This window comes from Malaclemys terrapin, chromosome 21, assembly GCF_027887155.1.
Source record: "Malaclemys terrapin pileata isolate rMalTer1 chromosome 21, rMalTer1.hap1, whole genome shotgun sequence".
NCBI lineage: Eukaryota > Metazoa > Chordata > Testudines > Emydidae > Malaclemys > Malaclemys terrapin.
The window spans coordinates 2,838,486-2,858,081 of NC_071525.1; the positions used below are offsets into that span (position 1 = coordinate 2,838,486).

The 19,596-nt window shown below is 54.6% G+C and overlaps 2 protein-coding genes across 2 annotated transcripts in view; one reads left to right on the forward strand and one right to left on the reverse strand.

Moving 5' to 3' along the window:
• The first annotated feature begins 5,465 nt into the window (after window positions 1-5,465).
• Window positions 5,466-9,467, forward strand: S100A11 (S100 calcium binding protein A11). Its single transcript, XM_054010751.1, has 3 exons — window positions 5,466-5,580; window positions 8,457-8,612; window positions 9,149-9,467. Exons 1-3 carry the CDS (start codon window positions 5,578-5,580, stop codon window positions 9,320-9,322), a joined length of 333 nt encoding a protein of 110 aa, XP_053866726.1. The 5' UTR covers window positions 5,466-5,577; the 3' UTR covers window positions 9,323-9,467.
• A 3,007-nt stretch (window positions 9,468-12,474) lies between these two features.
• The window catches only part of COPA (COPI coat complex subunit alpha), a 34,575-nt gene continuing 27,453 nt past the window's right edge, over window positions 12,475-19,596 (reverse strand). Inside the window, exons 24-33 of the mRNA XM_054010722.1 lie at window positions 18,831-18,920; window positions 18,625-18,734; window positions 17,875-17,952; window positions 17,563-17,631; window positions 16,919-17,055; window positions 16,002-16,188; window positions 15,799-15,909; window positions 15,243-15,404; window positions 14,706-14,900; window positions 12,475-13,227 (exon numbers count right to left, since the gene is read on the reverse strand). Coding sequence (XP_053866697.1) covers window positions 13,168-13,227; window positions 14,706-14,900; window positions 15,243-15,404; window positions 15,799-15,909; window positions 16,002-16,188; window positions 16,919-17,055; window positions 17,563-17,631; window positions 17,875-17,952; window positions 18,625-18,734; window positions 18,831-18,920 — 1,199 coding nt within the window. The 3' untranslated portion in view covers window positions 12,475-13,167. The remainder of the gene's footprint in view (window positions 13,228-14,705; window positions 14,901-15,242; window positions 15,405-15,798; window positions 15,910-16,001; window positions 16,189-16,918; window positions 17,056-17,562; window positions 17,632-17,874; window positions 17,953-18,624; window positions 18,735-18,830; window positions 18,921-19,596) is intronic.

Sequence of the window (19,596 nt, forward strand, 5' to 3'; positions counted from 1 at the left end):
GTGTGTGTGAACTTATGATGGAAATGATCCATTCAGCCAGCAGATGGGGCTGTGACTTAACAACATGACGGAAGAGGCAAGGACGGATCACCGAATTTGTTAGTCTCTAAGGTGCCACAAGTACTCCTGTTCTTTCTGCCTTTGTGAGTTTGTCTGAAACTTGATCTGGGTTTTCAAATCCGAACCTGTCCCCCGCCCCGCCATCTCTCCCTGCATTCAGAAAAAATCACGGTAGGAACAATGGATCTGGAATGATCAAATCTCACACTTCAGGGTGTGACTTGGCTACCCCCCCTGGCATGTAGGACTCCTAGCTCACCCACCCATGTATCGCACGGGCACCCACCCACCAAGGGTGGAGGGGTTGCAAGTGCTTTGGAGGATAGGATTAAAATTCAAAATGATCTGGACAAACTGGAGAAATGGTCTGAAGTAAATAGGATGAAATTCAATAAGGACAAATGCCAAGTACTCCACTTAGGAAGGAACATTCAAATGCACATGTACAAAATGGGAAATGACTACCTAGGAAGTAGTACTGAGGAAAGGGATCTGGAGGTCATAGCGGATCACAAGCTAAATATATGAGTCAACAGTGTAACGCGGTTGCAAAAAAAGCTAACGTCATTCTGGGATGTATTAGCAGGAGTGTTGTAAGCAAGACACAAGAAGTCATTCTTCCACTCCACTCCATGCTGATTAGGCCTCAGCTGGAGTATTGTGTCCAGTTCTGGGCGCCACATTTCAGGAAAGATGTGGACAAATCGGAGCAAGTCCAGAAAAGAGCAACAAAATTTATTAAAGGTCTAGAAAACATGACCTATGAGGGAAGATTGAAAAAATTGGGTTTGTTTAGTCTGGAGAAGAGAAGACTGAGGGGACATGATAACAGTTTTCAAGTAAATAAAAGGTTGATACAAGAAGGAGGGAGAAAAATTGTTCTTCTGAACCTCTGAGGACAGGACAAGAAGCAATGGGCTTAAATTGCAGCAAGGGCGGTTTAGGTTGGACATTAGGAAAAACTTCCTGTCAGGATTGTTAAGCACTGGAATAAATTGCCTAGGGAGGTTGCAGAATCTCCATCATTGGGGATTTTTAAGAGAAGGTTGGACAAACACCTGTCAGGGATGGTCTAAATAATACTTAGTGCTGCCTTGAGTGCAGGGGACTGGACTAGATGACCTCTCGAGGTCCCTTCCAGTTCTATGATTCCTCTAAAGTATCAGGTACTGGTCCTGCCAGAAGCAGGATACGGGATGTGGTGGAGCAGTGTTCTGATCCAGTGGGACAAACCTTGGGTTATCAGGTTCCTGCCTGATACTGACGTGCTGTGGGATGCACTAAGTGATGATGTTGTTACATATAATATGACGGTTGTGTATCTTGATGATAAACATATGTCCACACAGATGGCCTGTCCGGAAACATCCTCATACACAGTACACTGACCAAACACAGAACCATTTGTAAAGCATCCCCTTCAAAATCTGGTATTTCAGATAAGACCTTGACCTGAATCTCTCCTGCCTTGGGATTTCATCTTGTAGCAAAGAAAAAAGAAATGTCCAAACCCAGCTAGCCCTGGTTTTGCCTTTAGGTGGGACACAAAATTGGAATTTTCAAAACTGCCTACGTGAGTTGGGAGCCCAAGGGCGAGTGGTTTTGAAAACCTCCTGCAAAGAACATGGCTTTCCACCCAGTTTTCATACACACTGACATTTTTCAGAGAATTTTTCAGGTTCCAGTTTTTTGGCAAAATTTGATGGGAAAAAAAGAGATTTTGGGGGAGAAATTTCCCCCCACAAATTTGATGAAAATGGAGATGCGGGGAATTTTCTCTCCAAAATCGATGAAACCAGACACTTTGGGAAATGGAAAAATTTCCCCAATATTCGATTAAAACACCCTCCCCGCCCCGCCCCTACCCATGGAAATTTCCATTTAGTTACAAAGCTATTTTGCATCACAAAAAAAAATTGTGCAACATTTTCATCCCGCTCTGCTTTGGGTCTAGTTTTAGGGCCAGATTTTCCAGAGAAATATGCAGCTAACAGCTCTCATGGAGAACAATGGCAGACCCTCCCTTCCACCCACACACCCACCTTGCTCTCAATGAGTGCCAAATACTTCTCAAAAGCAGCTCCTTTGTTCTGCTGCCTAACTGGGAGTTGAGCAATCTGGAAAACCTGGCTCTGAATATCCAGACGCTGCGTTTAAAGAAATCAAAACCTCCACGTTGATTTGTAGGGTGCAGGAATGCAGACGTACAAGCTGCCGCACCGTGCAGAAGCTGCCTGGATGCAAATAAAATGTGTTTCTGATAAAGTTTCTTGCTCGGACATTTACCGATCACGGGCTGGGAAATCAGATTTAGCATCGCTGCATTTGAACCAGTGACTTGGACAACAGCACTTACCATTTTCAGACAGACTTCCGCTCGGGCTAGAACTGCTTAGCTGTCCACGGTGATCTGAGTTTCTCTTGGGTTTGCTCAGTGAACCAGGAAACTAAACCCACACTGGCTGGGGTAGTTTTCACTGCAGCCAAGTCAATGGGCCAGATTCTCCTCTCATTGACACGAATGGAAACTCCACTGGGACAGATCCTCTGCTGATGTAACCCGGCAGGCATGGTTCCATTACACCAGCAGAGACGCTTGTGGCCCCGCTGACTTCAGGGGAATTACAGCTGATTGACACTGGGATAAGAGAGTGGAGAATCAGGCCCGCGAGCAGAAACTCCCTGATCTGCCCTCTCCCAGCTTGGTTTGGCCCCATCTGAGAAACATCACGGGGGGCAGATTGATGGATTGCTAGGAAGCGACAGAGACGGACTCAGCTGCAGGTAGCAGTAGTTTGGGCAATCCCTGAAAAGCAGTGGCTGGAACTGTTCCGGTGGCACGGCCGGGGTACAGTCTTGCAAGAACCCTTGAGCAAGCGATACAGGAAGCCTGTTTAAAGCTTCTGCAGGGCTAGGAGAAGTGGACCTCGTTCGGGCAGAAATTCACCCTTGTGCAGAGAGACCAGACCTCTCCTACGCCCTGCTGTGAGGGCGATAAATGGTGTATGGGCCTCGTGCTGGGTCCTCTGCACAGGGGTGAATTAGTTCCCCCCTGAGTGAGTTAAACAGGGGAAAGAGAAGTTGGCAGGTGAGACGCTGGCATGTGGAGTCAGCGAGATGAGCCAGCAGCTCCGTGCCAAGGACAGGGAGCGGCTGGAGAGCTGGCACGGGCAGAGGCAGCTTGCGGAGCAGGTATAAATCCCATAATCCAAGTCAGGGCAGCGAGGCCATTTCTGGAAGCCAGCGAGAGAGAAGACTGAGCACCACAGCACCAGCACTGGTGCCAACTCTGACCTCAGATTTAAAATAAACAACAGGAAATGCTTCTTCACACAACACGCAGTCGACCTGTGGAACTCATTGCCAGAGGATGTTGTGAAGGCTACAAGTATCACTGAGTTCAAAAAAAGAACTAGATAAGTTCCTGGTGTCTAGGGCCATCAATGGCTATTAGCCATGGTGGTCAGGAATGCAACCCCATGCTCTGAGTGTCCCTAAGCCTCTGACTGACAGGGGATGGATCACTTGATAATTGCCCTGTTCTGTTCGTTCCCTTTGAATCACCTGGCATTGGCCACTGTCACTATCTGAATCTGGACCATATGGACCATTGGTCTGACCCAGTATGGTTCTCATGCTCTTATGTTAAGCTCTGCCCCCCACCCTGGCTAGAAATGGGGTCAGCAGGACTTATACAGGAGGCACCATGGTGTAGCAGCTCAGGTAGTGAATTATAATTCAGGACAACTGAATTACAGCTGTAATGCCCCTTCTTCCACTGACCTGCTGTGTGACCTTGGGCCAACTCATTGCCAGCTGTGTGCCTCAGTTTCCCCTCCCACCCTATGTCTCTTTAGGCTGGAAGCTCTTTGTGGCCTGGGCTGTCTGTGCAGTGCCCAGTTTTCAGCCGTGACTTGTGGGTGCTACAGTTATAATAAATCCTACACATCAGACCACGTCCTGACAGCAGTTACACCCAGGCCACCCCACTGAAGTTACAGGTGATGCATTTGTTTATGTCACGGTCCCAGGGTGTCATCAGTCAGATACAGCTCTACTACAGGGAACAGCCCCCTCTGCACTAGAGGACTTTCTTCCCGTTCCCCTTGCAGAAGCCCAGGTAGGCCTTAGCAAATATTATATTGCACTGTCTCATTAACTCTTCCGAGACTCAGGTAAGTAGTGTCATGAACTGGGGCATGTGCAATCACTGCCTTCTGCTGCTTAGAAGCTCTATTGCTCATCTGTGTGTCAGAAGCCTTACACTGCCTACGGCTGAGGGGGAGTCCCCTGCAGCTAACATAGAGGGAGGTCTGGGCTTTTGGAACTGGAGGGTCTGGATTCTAGCCCTGCTGATGCCCTGAATGTCCAAGTGCCCTCAACATGCAGCATGGAGACTTAGGGCTGGTCTACATTGGGGGCGGAGGGAGTGTCGATGTAAGATACGCAACTTCAGCTACGGGAATCGCGTAGCTGAAGTCGACGTATCTTATTTCGACTCACCTCCTGTCCTCACGGCGCGGGATTGACGGCCGCGGCTCCCCCGTCGACTCCGCTACCGCCGCTCGCCCTGGGTGGAGTTCCGGAGTCGACGGGAGCGCGTTCGGGGATTGATATATCACGTCTAGACACGCTATATCGATCCCCAATAGATCAATCGCTACCCGCCGATCCGGCGGGTAGTCTGGATGTACCCTAAGGCCCAGATCCACAGAGGTATTCAGGCTCCCAACTCCCATTACAATTCATGGCAGTTAGGAGCCTAAATACCTTTGTGGATTCAAGTTCATGGGAGTTAGGAGCCTAAATTCTTCCGTGGATTGAAATTCATGGCAGTTAGGAGCCTAAATACCTTTGTGGATTCAAGTTCATGGGAGTTAGGAGCCTAAATACTTCTGTGGATTGAAATTCATGGCAGTTAGGAGCCTAAATACCTTTGTGGATTCAAGTTCATGGGAGTTAGGAGCCTAAATACTTCTGTGGGTTGAAATTCACGGGAGTTTGAAGCCAAAACACCTTTGAGGATCTGGGCCCCAAGGGCTATGGGGCTGTTTATGGTATTTCCACAGCCCTATGGGCAAAGAGAGGCACCCACCCCTTCAGCAGCTTAGCAAAGGGTCCCCCTCCCCCCGCGTCTCTGCAGCGGAGAAGGGAAAACTCGGAGGAAAGAGAAAATCAGGAGGGAAAGAAAGAGGAAAATAAGTAGAAAGAAAGAAAAGAACTAGAGGAAGGAGGGGAGGGGGGGCAGCAAACAGCCCAGGGGAAAGATTCAGCCCAAAGCACATTCCTGGCCGGGCGCCCGCAGCCCGAGGTGGGGTGTTTGCTCCGCTCCACCCAACCAACCTGGCAAGTCCGGATCCGCCGTTAGCCGGGCGGAGCCTTCGCCCAACCAGGGCAGAGGGGCCGGGCCAGCCGGGCTGCCGAGGGCGGTGGCCGGGGCTGGGCGAGGCTCCGAGAGCGCCCCAGAGTCTGTTCCTCGCTGCGCTGCGCTCCGCTCCGCTTCTCTCCGCTGCAGCCATGGTGAGTGGGGGGCCCCCAGGGGTGGGGGGCTCGGCCCGGCCCCAGCACGGGGACCAGGCAGCAGGACTTGCTGGGAAAACAACGGCGGAGTTTTCCGCCCAGGCAGGGGGGAGCAGCCCCCGGCCGAGTTAGAAATCCTCCCTGGGAAGAGCGGGGGGGGGGCTCGGGAGTGGGGGGGGGGCAGACCCCAGGGGAGCTCGGGACAGAAGCGCCCCTGGACTTTTTAGCATGTTAGATGCACACAGGACTGGCAAGGGGGGGGGACCTGAGCTCAGACACCCCCCCCCAAAGGCCTGGAAGGGGTGAAAGGGGAGAGGAGGTGGGGTGCTGAGCTCAGACCCCCCCTCCCAAAGGCCTGGAAGGGGTGAAAGGGGAAAGGGGGTGGGGTACTGAGCTCAGACACCCCCCCCCCAAAGGCCTGGAAGGGGTGAAAGGGGAGAGGGGGTGGGGTGCTGAGCTCAGACACCCCCCCCCCAAAGGCCTGGAAGGGGTGAAAGGGGAGAGGGGGTGGGGTGCTGAGCTCAGACCCCCCCCAAAGGCCTGGAAGGGGTGAAACGGGAGAGGGGGTGGGGTGCTGAGCTCAGACACCCCCCCCCCAAAGGCCTGGAAGAGGTGAAAGGGGAGAGGGGGTGGGGTGCTGAGCTCAGACCCCCCCCCCAAAGGCTTGGAAGGGGTGAAAGGGGAGAGGGTGGGGGCAGGGACAATGTGTGGGGGTGCTGAGAGCCATGGAACCAAACTGCAAACTCTGTATGTGATGGAAACCACATCCAGCCAGAGGGTGCAGCACCTCTGGGTGGGGCCCCAGCTAACATGATGGATCAGGGCTCCAGACTTCTCTGGGCAGGCCCGTTGGGAGGAGGAGCGGATCCGTGCCTATGATCTCACTCTCTTCCCCTCCCGCCTGCCTCTCTCTGTCCCTCCCCAGACGCACCCCTCTACCCAGCTCTCTCTCTTCCCCTCCTCAGCTCTCCAGCCCACGCACAGCGTGTTTCAGCTGCTCCCGTCCCCACAGCACTGGGGGCCAGCCCCTGCCCTGGGGCCCCAGCTCCCCATGGGCTCTGGGCAGAGCTGGCCCCACACAGGAGGATATTACGCAGCCGGGTCTGGGGTTAAGGAAGCAGGGGCGGAACTCTTTTCCTATCCCACACAACCAAAAAAGGCTAAATTCAGCAGCAGGGAGGACAGGGCCAGTGATTCCCCAGAGGAAACTATGGGTGAGGGGGCCAGTTACCCCCCTCCCCTTTCCTTGGTTCCTCCCACATAACTCAGGCCCTGCTCAGTGCTTTCCTGTCCCTGAGTCACCCAGCTGCCTTTTCATCTTCCCGGCCTCTCGCCTCTGCTTGCTGGGGGAGCAGCACCAACCCTGCGCCAGAGAGACTGGAGGCAGAACTGCCCGAGAGGGGCTGGCAGTGACCGAGCCCTGGGCGAGGCCAGAAGGGGGCAGGCAGTGCCACTCCCTCCTTTGCCCCATACAGGAGCGGTGCTGGCGCAGCGCGGCCCCTTCCCGCAGAGGCAGCCTCCTGCAAGGGGGGCCAGCCCTGCTCTGGAGGGCCCCCAGCCAGGCCCATGAGGGGAGGGCAGGCTGCACAGCCCATGCATTCCCTAGAGGCAGGAGGCGTCGTCTCCTCAGGGCCCCGGTTTGCCCACCCATAACCGAAGTCCGACTGGAACTGGTGCCTTAGAGGAAAGAGCTGCTATTCTCTGAGCCCCCGGCCCTGGGGCTGGATTGGAAGTGAATCCCCTAAATCCCATTCCCCGTGCCCTCCTGAGCCAGCCATTCCTCCCTGAGCTAGGGCTGGATTAGAACCAGCGTCCCCTCGCTGGGAAAGGCCCCATTCCTCAGCCCAGGCCTCTGCTCTGGGGCCAGGCTAGAATCAGCATCTCTTACAAGAGGAAAGGCTGATCTCCCGAACCAGCCGTCCTGCCCGCTGGCCTGGGCCGAGGTAGGAAGCAGTGCCCCCTTGAGGGGAGAGGCCCCATCACCCACTCACCGTCCTCCCCCCTCAAGCCAGCCAGTCCTGCCTTTCACCCTCCTACTGTCCGTCTCACAGGTATCCTCTGTCCCCATTGTTGGGAGCAGGGAGGAGATCGCTGCAGGATCCCACCCTATTCCCCTTTCTCTCTTCCCTCAGAATGTCTCCCATGACAAACAACCGGAGGGGGGGGGGAATGCATTTTTCTCTCCCCCCCCCTCCCCGTGATTGGTAGCCGAAGCCAATTGATATTAACGAGGGCGGTGAAAAAACCAGCCACTGTCTATTCTGAAGAATCTCTCTTGCACAACCTCAGTGCAGACACACCCAGCTCCTCCTGCCTTGCAAGGCAACATGGCAGTTCCCAGCTGGCAGCTGTGGTCTCTCTTGCAACAGCCGTCTCGGAGGGAGCAGGAAGGGCCTAGGAACCGAGCGCCGGGGAAGGGATTGCACCAGACGGCCTGGGGAAATAAGAACGCTGTAGCCAATAGGGCCTGAGCAGCAGCCCTTAATCCTAACCTCAGACCCCGCACTCCCTCGGGGCCCAGGGACTAGACGCCAGAAGTCCAGATTGCCTCTCCCCTGTTCTAACCCCTAGACCATAGTCCCTGCCCAGAGCTTGGGGAAGAAGCCAGGAGTCCTGACTCCCAGGCTCCTGCTTTAACCACTAGACCACACTACCGGAAGTGGGATCAGAACTCAGGCATCCTGGCTCTGTCCTTGACTAACCCCTGGACTCCCCTCCCATTTCAGTGCTCCCCCTAAAGGCGGCATTCAAAGCAAGCCCCAGAGCCAGGAGGGGTTTGTGCGGGGTGGGGGTGACTCGCTGGTAGCGCCAGGCGTTTGCTGCTGGGAGTGTGTGTGCGTGTGGGTCTCATCAGTGATGCGTTTTCGTCGCTGCAGTCGAAGTTCCCCTCATCCCCGACGGAAACGGAGCGCTGCATCGAGTCCCTGCTGGCCGTCTTCCAGCGCTACGCCGGGCGCGAAGGCGACAACTGCACGCTCTCCAAGAAGGAGTTCCTCAGTTTCATGAACGCCGAGCTGGCTTCCTTCACAAAGGTGAGCCGCACCCTCCTGTGGGACACCCAGCCCGGGGGGTGGGTGGGAGGGATTCCAGCTACTGCCACTGTTACAACCCAGCAGCTCTGCTGAGTCGCTGGCGGGGACACGGGTGGGCGGGAAAAGGGGTTCTTGCCTGCGGACGTGGCTTGGAAACCAGCTGTCCTTTGGTGCCTTCCCCAAGTGCAGCTTCCTTTCCCCCATTACAGCATGTCTCCAGCTGTCACTCGCCCAGGCAGAGCCCACGGGGTGAGGGCGGAGGAAAGAGCCATGGCCTTTGGAACTCTCTGCCACCAGATCAGGATACAAAATGCAGCTGTCTAGGCTCGGACTCCCTCTGGCAATTAACCTCCCTGGTACTGACCTGTGCAGGGGACCGTCATCGCTGGCTGTAGGGGGTTGGGGAGTCCGCCCCCTCTATTTTGTTGTAGGATCTCGATCCACAATTCAATGAAGGGTGCCTAGATATGACAATATGGGTCTCCTCGTAACTGCAAGCAGGGATAATGGTAAAAACCCTCTTTGGCCTTCCACAGAACCAGAAGGACCCAGGAGTCCTGGACCGGATGATGAAGAAGCTCGACTTGAATTGTGACGGGCAGCTGGACTTCCAGGAGTTCCTGAACCTAATTGGGGGCATCGCGCAGGCTTGCCATGTTGCACTGTGCGTGCAGGCTCCCCCCGGCCACCACCCGACCAAGAAACTGTGACCCCACCCAACCCACACCTACAGCCCAGCAAACATTCCCGATGCACCCTGTGCAACGGTCAGCTGCAGACCTGCCCCCAGCATGTGTGTGTGTGTTGAGGGGCTCTCCTTGCTTTTGTATCAGTAAAAGAATGGTATAAAAATTCCTACTCAGTAGTTTTTTTTAAATCTCAAAAAGTTGGGTGGAGGTGGGGAAAGGGGGCATGGTGAGGGACCAGCATAGCTCCAGTAGTTTGAGCACCAAACTGGGAGCCAGAACTCCTGGGTCTTCTCCCTGCTGTGTCACTGCTCTTTGGGATGGGATGTCGCCCCTCTCTGCCTCAGTTTCCCCACCTGTAAAGCAGGGGGATAATGCTAATTATCCACTATTTGTCAAGTGCTGTGAGCTCTATAGATGAATGAGCACCATAAAAATCCAAATTCTGAGAATTATTTTATGGATTTTATGATCACTGCGTGGGACTTCTTTAAACAAAGGAATGGGCAGGTCTGGGGGGAGGGCTGTCACGGACTCACAGACCATGTCCACTCTTGGCACCATGTGGGGTGCCCCTTTCAGTGAGACAGCCCTTCTTGGGGGTCCACTCTCTTCCGGGGTCAGGCCCCTCCAACTCCTGGAGCTGCACCTCTCTGAGCCTTAGCACATCTGTCTCTCACCTTGGGCCCCCTCAGGAAGTCCACTCGCTCGGGACCCCTGGGGCCTCCACCCCCAAAGGGGTTGATGCAACCCTGTTCTCTAGACCGGACTGACTCTCAGCCAGCATAAAACAGGAGGATTTATTGAGAGTTGAACACAGCACAGGAAACTCTCAGGGCCTCAGGCCTGGCCTCCCTCAGCCCAGCACATCCCAGTCTCTCTGCCTCCAGGTGGGCTCTGCCTGCTCCCCCTCTCCAGCCCAGAGCCCCCCTGCTTCCCAGCTGGGCATCTGAGATCCCTGGCTCCAGGGCCCGCCTCTGGCCATTGTCTTCTCTCCAGGTAAACAGGGTCGTAAACTGGGGCCTCCTCTCCTTGCTTCTGTCCTCTAGCTGGAACCGGCTGGGTAGGTCACAAGGGCAAATATGTAATGTTAAAGGGTAAGATAGATCTGTGCAAAACACAGCAGCTACAGGGTCAGGAAACTAACATTAGGGTTGCAAAGGAGTTGGGGACATAACTTGCCTACTCATAAGGGACAGGTTTCAGAGTAGCAGCCGTGTTAGTCTGTATCTGCAAAAAGAACAGGAGTACTTGTGGCACCTTAGAGACTAACACATTTATTAGAGCATAAGCTTTCGTGGACTACAGCCCACTTCTTCGGATGCATATAGAGCTCGAAGTAGTGGGCTGTAGTCCACGAAAGCTTATGCTCTAATAAATTCATTAGTCTCTAAGGTGCCACAAGTACTCCTGTTCTTCATAAGGGATAGTTGTTAAACTCTTGAGATTGGATCAGTGAAGCGCCCCCTGGTGGTGCTGTAAATCAGATCAGCAACACTGAAATTTGGGCTGTCTCCAGGCCTGAGCTGGGAGAACTTAAAGGAGGGACCCTAAAAGGGGAGAAAAGCTGAGGGTCTGAACAATACGGGGCCTTCTCAGGCGAGGGAAATGCCTGTGATTAGAGAAAGAGGGGAGAAAGTCCCACAGCAGCATGGAGATCCCCCCTCTCCCTCCCGCTGCTAGCCGTAGCTGTAAAGTCACAAACTCGGGGCCAGGTGGCCTCGAGCACATGGAAATGTGCATAGCATCAGCTGGGATTGTCCTGGGTGAGACTCTCCCCCCACTGCTAGAAATATTCCAGGCTTCAGTGTCATTAGCAATCTTACACTTCCTGTTCAAACGGTCCTGAACAGAGGTTACAACAGCTCAGAATCTGGAAACTCAACCCGCTCCACACCTGTGTACGGGCCCATTTCGCAGCTTGGTTTTGGGAACAAGGCCACGCTGACGTCAGATATTCTGAGGCCAGAGGCGATCACTGTGATCGCCGAAGTGTGACCACAGGCCAGAGAACTTCCCCCCCAAAATAATGCCTAGGGCAGATCTTTTAGAAAAACATCCAACCCTGATTTAAAAATCAGTAATGGTGACTCCGCCACCACCCTTGGTAAATTGTTCCACTGGTTAATTACTCACACTTAATAATTTACGCCTTATTTCCAGTCTGAATTTGTCTAGCTTCCACTTCCAGCCATTGGCTCATGTTAGACCTTTGTCTCTAGACCGAAGAGCCCGTCTATTAAACAGTTGCTCCCCGAGGGTACTTCTAGCTTGTGATCATGTCACTCCTTCACCTTCTCTTCGTTAAACTAAGTAGATAGACTCAAGGAGCTCAATCACTAGAACTAGCGCACACAGATTTAGAGCAGGTGGGGGAGGATATGCCATACAGGGCTTTGCCCATCCTCTCTCAAGGCCACCAGTGGCTGGGGTAGGGAGCAGCGGCTGTCTCTGAAGAGATGCAAGTATGGTTAGTGGTCACATTAGATTATCCTAACACTCCCTTTCTGGCCTTAAAGGGAGTTATTCCAAAATAGCCATTCCTGATACGTTCTGGAACAAGAGCACCCACACCTGGAGTTCATCAGGAATAATCTGCTTTGAATTCACTCTCCCTTAGTCTGGATTAATTTTCATGTGTAGACACACCCAAAATCTATATTAAAAACAAAACGGGAAAGGCACCATTCTGACCATGGGAGCGCCTGCACAGCACAGAGGGTCAAGCCCAGAACTTCTGGCAGACCTAGAACCTCAAGTTTTCCATGCCTCATTCCCCACACATTAAATAAACCCAACTCAGCCCTTCACAGATGCTTTCCCCTCTTGACCTTCAAGCTGCAAGGCCGTCACTGAGCCGTATTCCCTACCCCGTCCCTCCAGGTCATTAGACCCTGTTCACGGCAAACACCAGAAGCAACTAGGCCTAGGGAAGGGGCCATTTCTTATGGGAAAATCTTCCGTATGTCCCAGTGAATCAGGAGTTCTGCTCTCTCTAAAGCAAAGCCTCAATGCTTTATGAGCGTGACTGTCCCTTTAAAGCCCACGGACGCAGCACGCCGTAGTAAAGAGAAGTGCAGCCCCACCTGCTTACATCACTCCACAAAGGAAGCTGGAACAACCAGCCCATTGTAGGCTCTGTCAGAACAGCTGAACCAGTGAAAGGGGGGGGCCGCTCGGTTCATTCACTTTATTAACATGAAAAGGAGACAACGTTGGGAAAAGCTGCTAAGGACAAAAATCAAACAAAGCGCTGGGATTCCAAGCCACTTCCGCGCTCCCGTCCGGGAACGAACCCAAAGCCCATGAGCCTCCTTGGATCAGGACTCGACTGCCCGTAGGACAAACTCTCGCTTCTCCCCAGGGCCATGCTGAACTTGAAGCCAAGCTGGGTTCTCAGAGCCCCGGTTCTGCATCCCTGTCCAGGAGGGATGGGATCTGTGACTGGAGAGGGGAGGTGGGGTGTGTGTGTGTCCATATGGTGCATCTGTCTCTGGTCACAACAAAGGCTCTTGGGCAGAGGGAACGTTCTCTTCGGATGAGGGCGACGCTGCCTCCAGTTAACAGGGGGTGAATGTCACATGGACTGCACCTCATGACAGGATCCCATGTTATTACTTGTTGCGCTCAGGGGAGGGGGCGGGAGTCTCACCAGGACTTGCCAACTGTGGCGTGGGAGGGAAGAGCAGATCTCACAGATTGCACACTTCACAGCAATGGTGCAAAGGATCCCGGGGCAGCGGTTCAATTAAGAGCTGGAACGAAGGAAAGGAGAAGCAGAAGCAAGAGGACGGTTTCAGGGTCGCAGGACTGAAGGTCTAGCCAGAGGGAAGTGGGAAGTTCCCGCCTCCCCAGCCTGGGGCAGGGCCTTAGCGGAACTGGAGTGGGCTGATTCGCAGCCCAATGACGTCTTTGCCGATCTCTGTCACCTGGAGAATAAAAGGGAGGCGGTTAATGGTTGGGGTTCCCGGCCCAGATAGCTTCTACCAGGACACACTGCAGGGACTGACTGTGCTGGGATGGACGGAGACAGCTTGAGAACCTCATCTCAACCACATGCAGCTGTGCCACCCAGCCCCCTCCTAGAGCCCACAATCCTAGTCCACACGGCATCAACGGGACCAGGATCCAGCCCTATGTGCATTACAGAGAACTGCTGGCACAGTTCTCCTGGCCTGCCCCCGGACAACAGCGGCAACCAGCAGCGTTTTAAAATGAAGAACTGAGCAGGAGGCTCCATCTAGAGCAACCCGCAGGGCTCGAGAAAGACCCGACCCAGTGGTGCTTTGATTTGTAGGACGTGCTGCTGCCGCTGCTATTCTGAAAGGTCTCGCAACGAAAAGAAAGATGATAGCTGAGGCAGGCGCATGCACACTTTGGGCTGCTCAAGTCACTCCCCAGAGACAAACGGGCGCTCTCCCACCAGCAGCTCCAGGCACTTGTGGTCACATGCTCCTATGGCGCCCCTAGACCAAGCTCAGCCCATCCTGTGTCTGTCCCTGATCTGAAGGAGCCCCGACTGCGAGTGGCAGGGACACACTGCAGGGCTTTGCCTCCTAATCAGGGGACACACACACTCAGCTCAGGGTAACCCATGCGGCCTGTTAGCGAGGGGATTTCATTGCAGCACCAGCCACCCCGCACAGTCCTCATCCCCAAGGAGCTGTCAGCGGTTCCCTAACTTCCCCACACTGCACAACTCCAACGTGGGGGGGGGAGGGGGCAGCATGGAGTACAAGGGGGATGGCATGTTTGGGACAGACCCCAGGGCAAACACCAGCTCTTCAAGTGCCAGGCAGTCATTACAACCCTTGCAGAGCAAACCGGAGCTGGGTGATAAAGGTCTCACCAAGCCCCACTCAGCTCAGATCCACCCGGCCTGGGAAGGATGAAGGGCTGAGTTGAACCTGTTAGGATAAGAACCTGGGGTTCCAGGGATTCTTGGTATTTCAACCCCGAGGCCTGAACCACTGATGTTCCCTCCTGCTTATGAGGGCATGGCTACACTATGCGCTGGATCGGCGGGTAGTGATTGATCTATCGGGGATCGATTTAATCGCGTCTACACTAGACGCGATTAAATCAATCCCCGATCGCTCTGCAGTCGACTCCGGAACTCCACCGCGGCGAGAGGCGGAAGCGGAGTCGACAGGGGAGTGGCAGCGGTCGACTCACCGCCGTCCTCCCGGCCAGGTAAATCCACCTAAGATATGCAGACTTCAGCTACGCTATTTGCGTAGTGTATCTTAGGTCCACACCCCCACAGTGTAGACCTAGCCTGAGTCACCCTCCTGCCGAGACTCCAGGGAAACATTTACAGAGAGCATTAGGCAGGGAGAATTCGTCAGGGGGAGTCAAGGACCAGAGGTGGGGGAGGAGGAGCTGCCACCACAAGCGGTGCCCTTACCGTGGTGACTCGGCAGATCTGTCCCCGGAACTCGGGGCAGTAGCAGGCGCCGCTGAGCGGGCACTTCTCCACCGGCTTGCCGCGGTAGATGGGCCGGTAGGAGGCGGCGCAGATGTCGAAGGGGTTGTGCATGTCGTAGTTGAGCTGGTAGGTGTCGGTGGGGTTCTTCTCGCAGGCGGACAGGATCTTGCGTGTCTAAGGAGGGAAGGGGAAGCACGAATGGAGAGCCAGCTGCGGTGCACGCACGCGAGAGCTTTGGAATACAGAACGGCTCCAACCTGACCACATCTCTCTGCTTTACGCACCAGGAAACCCCACGCAGCCTTCAGGGCAGGGAAACATCCTTCCCTCCACGCACAGCCTGCCTGCCTAAGACATACATCCACCGCCCCAGCTGAGACACTGCCCCAACCCCAAGCTCACTGCTTCCCACTGCATGGCCTCCCCTGCCCACCTTTGCCCTGCTCAGCCTGGTCCCATGGGGAGTGAAGGGACCTGAGCACCCCAGTCCCCCCTCACTGTGCCCTGCACACTTACCTGCTGTGACACTTCGGGCTTGGGGCCCAGCTCCAGCAGCCGGCGAGCGAAGGTGGCGGCTGTCTTGAAGTTTTTGAGCTTAAAGAAGAGATTGAGGGCGGTGCGCAGCACAAGGATCATGTGGACGGGCTGCAGGTTGGAGTGGGTGAAGTAGGCTGCCATCTGCGTTGGGGGAAGCCGGGGAGAGAGAACACCATCACTAGGGGGCAGCGTTTGCCAATTACCTCGTGGAGCAAAGATAGAGTTGCATCTTGGGAGGAGACCCCGCCCTAGCACAATGCAGTCTGGCTGCTAGAGGAAGCAGGACAAACCCAGTGGGGTGGAGCTGCAGAGGGACAAGCCGGCCTCAGGCTGACAATCAGTGCTGTTGATGGTATGGGAGGCGGGTTAGTATAAGGCCTGCTTCACAGATAGGGAAACTGAGGCCCGGTGACTCGCCCCAGGCCACCGGGGGAATCTGCGAGAGGGACTGGGCATTGAATTGAGGATTCCTAGTCTCCTATCACCACTAGCCCATTCTCTCCCAGAGCCTAGCCATGATAACTGGAGTGCATACCTCACAGGTGCGTTTCTGCTGCTCCAGGGTCTCTTTGGGGAGCTTCTTCCTCTCGATCTCCATCGACAGCCCCACGATGTACTCTCGGCAGATGGCGATCAGCTGCTGGGCCTGTGACAAGGAGAGAGAGAGAGTCAGGCACCATTCGCCCACGGCTCCTGAGAGGGAGGGGAATGGGAACCGGGAAGAGAGGTGCCCCTCACCTCGGCGATCTCCTGCTTGTTATCCACCACCAGCAGCGGCACGCTCAGCAGGATGGCGCGGAACTTCTCCACCGCCTCCTCGAACTTGCCAGCCGTGGTGAGCTGGTAGCAGACTTGCAGGCGCTGGATCAGGTCGTTGAGCTTCAGGCCGACGACCGGGAGGGCATTCTTCAACCCAGCGTCCTTCCTGGAGGTGCGGGAAGGGGCGGGAGCTTCAGTGAGAAACTGGGAACCAGGAGGCCAGCTGGACCCCGGAGGGGATGCGGGGGGCAAGGTTAACCTGATGGGCCATCTGCACTACAACCAGTCAGTGACACATTGGCCCAGCTGAACTAGGTCCACACTGCAGCTCCTTGGCCATCACAGTGGTGTGGCAACCACGGAGGGGGTCGCCAAGCCTCCCCGGCTGCCTGACTGGTGCATGCTGGGAAAATCTGGGTTGCTATCCCATAATGCCTCAGCTACCCCTACAGAGGATGTACTTCCAAATGCTCAAAGCTCGTCCAGAAGAAACCAGCAGCAGGCGGTAGGGGAGCGCTAACCCCATCTGCCTCACCTGTTTAAGCTCTAACAAGGGGAGCCAGGTGACAAAGTCCTTCCGGTCATCAGAAAACTGCTGCGGGATGGAATTCTCCCTAGAACTTGTGCTATCAACAGAGGGGCCGGTCCCAGATCCACTCAAGAGCCATTAACACTGAGCCGTTTAAAAAACGATTCAACATTTGCTTGTTTACGTCAGGGGAAAGGGAAGGCGACACCAGGCAGGGACTGTTGTGTTTGAACGTGACTTGCACATCGGGAGCTAACCTGCAGGTAACTATAACCACCATCCCTCCAACCAGCAGCATCCAGGGAAGAGTCAGGGGAAATGGCAGAGAGGCCTGAAGGGAGAGGCCGGATTCCGCCCCGTTGCTCACCAGTTACGATGTGGATATCCATACATGGCGGGGAGGCAGGGAAGTGCTTGGTAGGTGGTTCGGCCCCGGGCATAGGTTTGCAGGAACAGCTGCTTGTAGGGGCCAAAAGTAGTCACTCCCACCTGGTCGTGGAGGAGCTGAAGAGAAAGAAGGGAAGCACCACACTTATTGGCTGGTTACTGCTCCAACCCCGCCCACAGCCTAGACTGGGATCTCATCCTGCGCAGACATTAGCCCCCCAGCCTATTCGAACTTCTCCTTTGTACCTGGGGAACCTGAAGCACAGGGAGAAGTGACTTGTCCAAGCAGACACAGTGAGTCTGCGACAGAGACTGAAAGAGAACCCAGGCACCCTGAGCTTTAGCGGAGAAACTCTCCAATTCCTTAGTGAGGTTAATCCAGTATTGCCAGGCAGCCACTGGAAGGCAGTGGGATGGAGCCCCCAGAGCACTGGGGAGGGATTTGGCCACATCTCCCCATTAACATCTCACCCCGAGAAGGGACCTCTAACTCGGTCCTTCAAACTGAACAGCATGGGGCATGAGACTGCTGCATAATCTGCCTCTGCCCAACTACCCCTCGCTGGAAGAGGTCACAAACAGGAGGGGGAAAGGGGATCTCTGGGACTCTCCAGCGTAACTTACCCGCATGGCTGTCTCAAAGGAACCCCCCAGGATGTGATCAACAGGCAGTTGGGAATTGTTACACCAGACCTAAGGGAGAGGAGGAAATACATTACAAGAGGGACTGCTGGGGGGGGTCACGCCTGTCCAATGCTCACGTCCCATTCAACCCCAGCAGCAGGGCTCCAGCCACTTCTCCCAACAAGGCACCACCAGTTCCTGATGCTGATAATTAACCAGGGCAGGAAGGTGAGCAGGAGGGACCAGACCAGGAAAGGCAGGTACCCGAGGGAGAAGGTTTCAGAGTGAGGCACGGCGGGTTTGTCCCGTTACCTGAGCTGGGCTGGTGCCCTTGGTGGGTGGCACAAAGAATCCATCCTCAGCTCCTCCTGCCGGGCCAGCAGGGACATCCTAGGGGAGCAAACGGGGCACTGATTAGCTTGTCAATGCCGTGCTGGTGACTGACACCGCACGGTGAAAGATCACCCCTGGGCTGCCCTGCCAATGTGCTTCAGCCTTAACCTCAAGAGTCACTTCTAAATGGAGAGAGGGGAGGTTAGCCTCCGTGGCCCATTCAATCTTTGGCCTCGGCTGAAACTGCCAAGAAGGGGACAGCTGGGGCACGGGCTAGTCTGACACCCCTCCACACATTTCATAGGCCAAACAGCCATCAGGACACAATCACCAGAACCCAGTGCCACCGAATCTTGACTTTCACCTAAAACAGATGGATTCCGGGGGGGAGGGGGATGGAGAAAAGGGCAGGGGGAGGAGAAACAAGTGTGAACAAAGTGTGAAGCCATGTGGTGATGCTACACACAGCCTGATAGAGTAGCTCAAGAGTGTGAACTGTCCCATACATCACAATGAGACATTGGGTTTCAGAGCCAATGACGACAATTTAACTGTTGACACTAACCCTTTCACTGCTGATCACTTCAGCAGAAACATCCCACCCAGATCATGTTCGTGTGGCCTCCGATTCTTCTCCTGGCTTTCCCGGCACCCATCCCTCTTTCTTAAGGGCCACTGCAACTCGGCTACTTAAGGCTCCCAATTCCTCCTGATCCCCCAGCTCCCTACCAGTTCAGGGGGAAGGTCCAAATCCTCTTCAACTTCCCATCCGCCTCCTTCCTCCTGTCCTTTACCAAGGGTTTCGTCTCCAAAGCCTTCCCCGGCATCCACAAAGCCATCTGCACGTTGCAACAGAACCCCAGTCAGAACTTTGCTGGAGAGAAGAGAGACCCCCCCACACTCCCCAGCATTAAGGGCTGCTCATGTGTTCTCACCTTCATCCAGCTGCAACTCAGCATCCTCTCCCCAGCCTTCGGTGCCAACCGTGTCAATATCAATATCAGCAGCCAACGCCCCTCCTTTGCCTAGGGAAAGGGACAGGATCACTCATTCATCTCCCTTCAAGAGGGCCAGATACACCTCTACCCCGATAGAACGCTGTCCTCGGGAGCCAAAAAATCTTACCGCGTTATAGGTGAAACCGCGTTATATCGAACTTGCTTTGATCCGCCGGAGTGCCCAGCCCAGCCCCCCCGGAGCACTGCTTTACTGCGTTATATCCGAAGTCATGTTATACCGGGTCGTGTTATATCAGGGTAGAAGTGTATTAGGAAGAACAGGCATTACGCTGGCCCATCACAGCCCAGCTCCTATTGTCACAGATCTGAGCCACATTAAAGGCCAAAGACATTTGAAGCATAGGTGAATTGCATCCAGGGGATTTCCTGGGAATGGTTTAAATGTCATCTTTAACGGGGTACCAGCCTGCACCAGAAGCCCGTGAGAAGCTGGAGGTTTAACAGCTGGGCTGCTGGAGTCCCGAGAGGGAATTACAGCATGCCTAGCCCAGCACAATTAGAGTCGGTTCTGCTGCGATTAATTGGGCCTGCAAATTTACCCCGATGATGAGAGTGAGTGAAAATTCGTAAGATGTCACAATAACCTATCACAGCAAGTGTTGATGGGAAACGGTGCAATAGCCAGACTGACTGACTGACTGACTGAAGCAGGCCAAACTAAAAAGGCCTGGACTGTGTTGGG

What these genes read in the sequence shown, in the direction of transcription:
- S100A11 (XM_054010751.1), top strand. An exon ending in AGCTGGCTTCCTTCACAAAG is followed by an intron (nt 8,613 to 9,148) that starts GTGAGCCGCACC and finishes GGCCTTCCACAG; the next exon opens with AACCAGAAGGACCCAGGAGT.